The sequence below is a fragment of the Rhagoletis zephyria genome, unplaced genomic scaffold (assembly GCF_001687245.7).
Source record: "Rhagoletis zephyria isolate East Lansing unplaced genomic scaffold, Rhagoletis_zephyria_1.1 Rzeph_scaffold_01582, whole genome shotgun sequence".
NCBI lineage: Eukaryota > Metazoa > Arthropoda > Insecta > Diptera > Tephritidae > Rhagoletis > Rhagoletis zephyria.
In genome coordinates, this window is record NW_016158666.1 from 110,096 (window position 1) to 116,899 (window position 6,804).

General features: G+C 36.7%; 2 protein-coding genes across 3 annotated transcripts; one reads left to right on the plus strand and one right to left on the minus strand.

The window, feature by feature from the left end:
- Positions 1-103: 103 nt before the first annotated feature.
- On the minus strand, positions 104-2,338 carry LOC108364525 (pyridoxal phosphate phosphatase PHOSPHO2-like). The gene has a single exon (XM_017618231.1). The coding sequence runs from the start codon at positions 2,253-2,255 to the stop codon at positions 1,500-1,502; it is 756 nt and encodes a 251-aa protein (XP_017473720.1). The 5' UTR covers positions 2,256-2,338; the 3' UTR covers positions 104-1,499.
- A 2,080-nt stretch (positions 2,339-4,418) lies between these two features.
- LOC108364532 (luc7-like protein 3) lies at positions 4,419-6,234 on the plus strand. 2 transcript variants are annotated; one of them, XM_017618240.1, is made up of 4 exons: positions 4,419-4,765; positions 4,933-5,780; positions 5,836-5,939; positions 6,010-6,234. In XM_017618240.1, the coding sequence occupies exons 1-4, from the start codon at positions 4,664-4,666 to the stop codon at positions 6,117-6,119; spliced, it is 1,164 nt and encodes a 387-aa protein (XP_017473729.1). In that variant the 5' UTR covers positions 4,419-4,663; the 3' UTR covers positions 6,120-6,234. The 2 variants fall into 2 exon arrangements, with proteins under 2 accessions (XP_017473729.1, XP_017473730.1); XM_017618241.1 differs by having other exon boundaries at positions 5,839-5,939.
- Positions 6,235-6,804: the final 570 nt, after the last annotated feature.

Below are 6,804 nucleotides of genomic sequence, written 5' to 3' on the forward strand. Positions count from 1 at the left end.
GCAGCTAGTTGGAATAATTTGTAAATTGTTATTAAGTTTTTTAATGTTCATGAAATGCTTTATTTTTTCTCATTTTTTATCCAATGACATAATTTCCTGCTGCTGCAATGTTTTGAATGCTTCTTAAGAGCATGTCAGACGAGGCAATATTTCTAAGTTTTTCATGCAATTCACTGTTAAATTGAGAGAAAGAAATTTTATTTCCGACCTTTCTGACACTGCGGGAAATAAGTTTCAGAAATTAATGTTGCAAGGTGTGACTGCAGCTCAAAGTGCGCCAATCGATTTCGCAAATATATTTCAACTTGCTCGTGCTGTACTAGCAATATTTAGTTCTGCTGACTGCTGCAAGTGCTATCAAACTAATCGAGTGTTACCTTGTAACACTGATCGTGAGTTTGTGGGAAATAATAACGGATAATTTAAATAAAATAACAAAAATGCTTTAAAAAAAATTATTTTGCGGATTTAATTATTTAGCTACAAATAATAAACTAATCTTCAAATTGAAAGTAAAGTTTAAGAAAGAGAAATAGCAAATAACTAGCAAAGCGGCTCACGGTTGCATTTTAGTGCCGGGAAAGATTTCCAGAAATTCATTCGCTATATGAACATCCAAAAATAGGTTTAAGAAATTTTTCCCGCGACTCGCCTTTCGGCAATAAAAAACTCTTTTCGAAAGCTACTTTACATGCAAGGTGCGACTGCTCATGCAACTGTAATTTGTAAATTTCTCAATTTGACAGTGTTTTCGAAATATCTTGCATTGTCACGTCTGACACGCTCTTTATTTACATGCTAAGCATTTAGTTTTTTCTAAATATGGACATCTAATTATTTCAAGATTTCGCATTCTCTTGAAGCACTTTCGAAATGCCACTACTTTTGTCTGCGATTATTAGGTTTGCGACCAGGTATGTACATTTAGGAGTACTTCACAGTTTCAGGCTTGTTTTCAAAGCAGAATATAGTAAATAAATTAATAAAAAGCGTACATATACATATGTATATGTATATATATATATATATATATTTAGATTCTCTCATGGATCCTGTATACTTTATTATTTTTTAATAATTAGTTTTTAAATACCAACTAAGCATAAAGAAGCAAACGAATACATAAGTCTATGACAGAGAAGCGCACTGCCCGACTCTACACGCCCTCCCGCATCTCGCAGTAGTTGTGGCCCATCGGCAGCGGCATGCGCTCTTATTATTAATTAACTGTAATAAAGAAATTCATTTACCCAAATAAATGCTATGATGATACTATATTAATGATATGACGATAATTATAATAAAAATAAAATACGCAGTTATTTTTCTACCATAATTTATTTTGCCAAAAATATGAATGTTGGAATTGGTATAAGCAAAAATTAAAAAAAAGTCAGTATTGCTCTTCATTATAATAATGATTGATTTTGTTAAAATTTTCACATAATTTTTTTTTTAGTAACTATTTCTCAATCAAGCAAAAAATCTTGATTAGCATCCTAAATGCATGAAATAGCCACACAGCCCAACGCTGACTCCAACAGAGACAGCAATTCGTGTCCCGTACTCCACAACAATAAAAGCGGTCTTACTTTGCACTTTTTGCGGTAACAGCGCATTCTCTTCTCCAGGTTTTTTCCCTTGCGCACGCATACGATGTCATCCGAACGCATGTCCAACGTAGGACAGTAATCGTGCTCGCCGTCCGCAATTAAAATGACTCGTTCGTAATTTACACCCATTTCACGCCTCTTCGTCATATAGTGCTCCAAAATGGTACGCTTGCACATATTGGGTGGACTCAGTGGACATTTAGTGGCATGGTATGGTCGTACATGCAGCCCATCGCTGGAGACAACGTAAGCAGGATTCGTGAAAATTGCTTTTATACATTTCGTTAGCTGATGATTGGCCAACCAGTCTTTAATGAAGATAGAATTGGCATCGCTTATGATGATGATGTCATATTTGGGATCACACGAGTCATGAAGATGCTGTACAAATTCCACGATACTTGGAACGGGCGGTATGGTCGCAATCAGGCGGCGTAGTTCGCCCGCAGAGAATCCCATGGAGCGTAATTTATTGAGCAATGTATTCGTGTAGTCGATCCAGCCAACTTTGGTGAAATTATCCTCCTTGGGGCGTCGATATGTAGGCAGTAAATCGCGGAGAAGATAGGTTGTGTCTAGTGAGGTCAGTGTCTCGTCGAAATCCAATACCAGTAATCGGCGTGTAGGTGGACCAAAAGCCATTTGGTTATTCTTTTTTGAAATATGTGTTATTATTTCTTATGTTACAATTAAAATTTTAGTGGGAAAATAATTTCATTTATTTACCTTTTATTGTGATTAGCCGAAAAATCGAATTTGCATTTAGAAACAAGTAATTTTAAGCAAAAAAAAACCGACTTCAATTCTCATATACAAATTTAAGAGTACCGTTACTTTCTTTATGATCCAATGATCGGATCTAAACCAAATTAGTATGGGAACACCTTCCTTTTAAAAAAAGGACTATAGACTATCATGAATAAACATTACCTGAGGATTTTGTATATTAAATGGCGGAGTTGAGCTCTCCTCTCCAAAAAGTGTCAAACAGTTTTTTCGAAGTTCGAATTTCTTCCTCCCAAGTTTTCGGCGAAAATGCTACTCCTTGGAAGTTATTTATTGGAAGATTTCTTTCTCGGGAGAAACAAATTTCCGGAGGACAAATTCTCCGGGAGTATTAAGAATTGCCCTAATGGTTAATTCTACAACGAAAACCATAAAAATCAGAGTTTCAATCCCTGTGTAAAATTAAAGACAATTCTGCAAAATATCACAAAAATATTGCAGTTTTAAAAAAGAAGAAAAAAGTTTAGAATGCGGTTTTTAGCCCATTAAATTTTAGTACGATAAAATGTAAATCTTAGGTAGCTAGGACTTACCATTGACTATAGGCAATTTTTTTTGAAGGTGTCGCTCATTTCCTTAATATAATATAATGTTCCGCCGAAAACAAGCCAACAAAAGTTATGTAAGCCCGAGCTACCTCAGACTTGAACTTTTTTGTACTAAAATTTAATGGGCTAAAAACTGCATACCAAATTTTTTTTTTTAATGAGTAATGAAAAAGTACAATATTTCAATTTGCGGAATTTTCTTAAATTTTCCACTCCCTTCGGAACCCTGATTTTTTGGGTTTTTGTTGTAGAACTAACCATATTTTTATAAAAATGTGCAGGAAAATAAACAATTTAAAAAAACATGTATATATATATATATAATATTTGCCCGTATTGCAAAAAACTTGCTGTACCTAAAATTTATTGACTGACTGTATATGATAACGATAATAGCACAAGGGGGAATGGCGATTGTCTTTTTATAAAAAGCTGGTAGCCATGGTAGTGCGCACTTTTAAGGCCTGCATGCAGCTCTCAAGAAAAGCNTTTTTCATGGCAGCAATACACTCGGAGGTTTGCCATTGCCATGGTAGTGCGCACTTTTAAGGCCTGCATGCAGCTCTCAAGAAAAGCAAAAACTCCATATAAAATGAGGTACAATAAATGGCTAAGAAATTTTCTTGAGTCAAATTTCCTTATAAATAGGTCTAAATATTTCCAGTGTAGGTGAGGAGGAAGCCTTAAAACCGTGTTTTTTATTTATTTAAGGAACTCTTTGCTTATTCTTTTTTCGAGGTTGGCAATGATGCTACTTCACATTCCCGATAGGGACGTTCCGATACCACAAAGTATCGATACCTATTCAAATGAGTTTACTGAAATCCCTATTTCGATACTACTTAAATGAGTGAACCGAATGTATCGATACCTACTTATATCTATAATTTTTCATCCTTTTAGATGCAACAAAGCGAAAGTAATTTCCAGGCGTTATCTGTGACATACCTTTTGCGACACCTGAGCGCCCTATTTAAGAATTTGATTGAAAAAGAAAACCTTTCCAGAACACCCTATTTAAGAATTCGGTTAAAAACCACCCTATCTCAAATATTTTCAATATATTTTCAGTTGAGGTATCGATATGTATATATGTTCATTAGTAACACTAGAAGTAATACGATTACTTAGAAAAAAAATTTTACGTTTGAAAGGTTCCCAAAAAACGTTACTGCTACAAAGCATTGCTTTCATTTTGCTGTGGTATCACTAACTTTGTAAAAATATATCCACACTTTAGATTTTGGCGGTGCCATTGCTTAAAACAATTATTTTTCATAAAAACGAAGCAAATATTTTCCATAGAAAAATATGCCCAACAAGAAATGGCACTTGCTCAAATTGATTCGATATAAGACTTATCTTTCGATACCGAGTAGGTATCGAAACAACGATTCGAGTAAAAAAAGTAGTTGGTATCGAAGCAAAAGTATCGAGTACGTACTCGTATTTACTTGTATCGAAACATACCTAATTCCCGATCTGTCATCGTGTTTGTAAAATTCGGCTGCCATTTATAGTAGTTCTGCTGAAACATTTTAAGTAAGAAAACTGCTGTTTTAAAGGAGTTTTACATTAGAATTACCCAAAAAAAAACGCAAAAAGTGTATAGCAAAGTTTCTTAATAACTTTATCAACAAAAGCCGCCTCTTCCATTCTCGTATTTGCGGCATTGGTTTAGTTTTGTCAGCTAGGTACACAAAATATAATTGAACCATGGTGGACGCTGCCCGTCAAATGTTGGACGAGCTCATGGGCCGTAATCGAAATTTACATCCATCGGAGGCGCCACGTAAAATTAGTTGGGATGATCCTGATGTAAGTATGAGGACTAAAATCGTTTATAAAAATATAGGCAGACGGCGTTGGTTGGTGCAAAATCGATAGCACATGCATGCGCAACGATAACCAAGCGCAGGCTATGAAGCATGTAACTACAAGTAACATTGAAATAATTCGTCTTGTTTCCTATGGGTTCTTTGCAGTTTTGCCAATACTATGTTGTAAAATTTTGCCCACATGACCTTTTCATAAACACTCGCGCGGACTTGGGGCCGTGCACACAAATCCATGATGACGAGGCAAAAAGGTTGTACGAAGAGGCACGTCCATCTCCTCGTAAGCGTTCTTACGAAGATGAGTTCTTGCGATTTTGCAACAACATGTTAAATGATGTTGATAGAAAAATACAAAAAGGCAAACAACGACTCCAGCTCATGCAACGCGATCAGCCCATACCCACCATACCGCTTTCCAAGTACGAGGAACAGTTAAATAATATGAACGCACGCATAAAAAAGTTGCTATCCGAAGCAGAAGAAGCTGGTATTCGTGGGGATGTTGATCAGGCCAAGGACCTAATGGCTCTGTGCGAGCAATTGAAAGACGAGAAGGACGCACTAATGGCGCAACACGAGCAACATCAGCAGTTGCATCAGCAGACAAATGGCGCAATGAAAGATTCTATTACAAACTCCCCACCGCAAAGCATAGAGCGTGAAAAATCACCGAAAAATGAAGAGGGTGCTAGCACAAGTGGAAGTGAAAAGAAAATACTACCGTGGATGCAAGATTTGGGCACTCTACCTGAAAAGCAAATGGAAGTTTGTGAGATTTGTGGAGCTTTTCTGATTGTTGGTGATGCGCAACAACGCATCGAAGACCATCTCATGGGAAAACAACATCTAGGCTACTCCCGCTTACGCAAGGCCGTAGAAGAAATACACGAGCGTAGGCAAAATGATCGTGAAGAGGAGGAGCGCAAGAGGCGCGAAGAACGTGAACAACGCAGTGTACAGCGAAACGCTTTTGGTAATCATAATGATCGCAGGCGGTATGTATGGTTATGTATTCAGTTGAAATTACCATTTTCATATGTTTTTTAACAGCAGCGAGCATCACGATCATCGTGACCGCGACCGCGAACGTGAGCGTGATAATCGTGGACGTTCACGTGATCACAGTAGCCGACACTCGGCCGACCGACACCGTCGTAAGTCGCATAATTGGAAATATGACAGATTCTCCATCAACTGTTTAACATATTTTAATTTTGGATATAGATCATCATAAATCATCGCATCGCAGACGTTCACATTCGCGCAGCAGTCATCGACGCAGCAGCCGGGATCGTTATAGCCGCAGCCGGAGCCGTAGTCACAGCCGCTATTAATTACACACCAACAACACAAGTTCGTACGTGGCGGATTGAGGTACTCCAAAAAAAAAAGCAAACTATATAAACTTAAAAATCTAGCCTAATCTAATAAAAGAATACTCTCAAGTCGTAGAACAAGGTGAGTACAATTAACATTTTAACAGTATTTCTATTTAGAATTTATATATACAAGTATATTTTTCATATCAATGCGTACATTTAAAAAGAAAACGCGTGCTACATTATTTGGGGGTGTAATTAGTTTTGGGAGCTCAATAAGAGAAGCCCTCTTTCATCTAACATTACGAATGATTTGTGTTTTGTCTAGAATAGGTTGAACGTCACAATATTCATGAAACATGAGCGCCTGAAGTGGTTGGTCAAACGCATATCGAATGAGTTAACTAGTTTAGCTGGTAAACGGTGCATATAGCAGATTAGTCGCAGTGTCAACATAGGATTCACCGTAGAAAAATATAAACCTGCATGCTTTTTGGGCTTTCCGCAAATTTCAATAAAAAAAAAAAACAACAATTGAGTAGTCCACTTGCAAAGTGCGCTATGTAAATTTGTTTCGATTTTTAGTTTTTGGTGGGTAACGTACCAGTATTTAAAATAGTTTCATGTTCACAAACAATTCAGTGCTTTCTATATTCTGAAAAAATAGCATCAAATGTTAATTACTCTTGCAATAGTCGCT

Bases quoted from the DNA above. Each gene is read 5' to 3' on its own strand.
- LOC108364532 (XM_017618240.1), top strand. From the start codon at position 4,664: ATGGTGGACGCTGCCCGTCAAATGTTGGACGAGCTCATGGGCCGTAAT. The intron at 5,781-5,835 runs GTATGTATGGTT...GTTTTTTAACAG, and splicing joins AATCATAATGATCGCAGGCG to CAGCGAGCATCACGATCATC. The intron at 5,940-6,009 runs GTAAGTCGCATA...TTTTGGATATAG, and splicing joins CTCGGCCGACCGACACCGTC to ATCATCATAAATCATCGCAT.
- LOC108364525 (XM_017618231.1), bottom strand. From the start codon at position 2,255: ATGGCTTTTGGTCCACCTACACGCCGATTACTGGTATTGGATTTCGAC.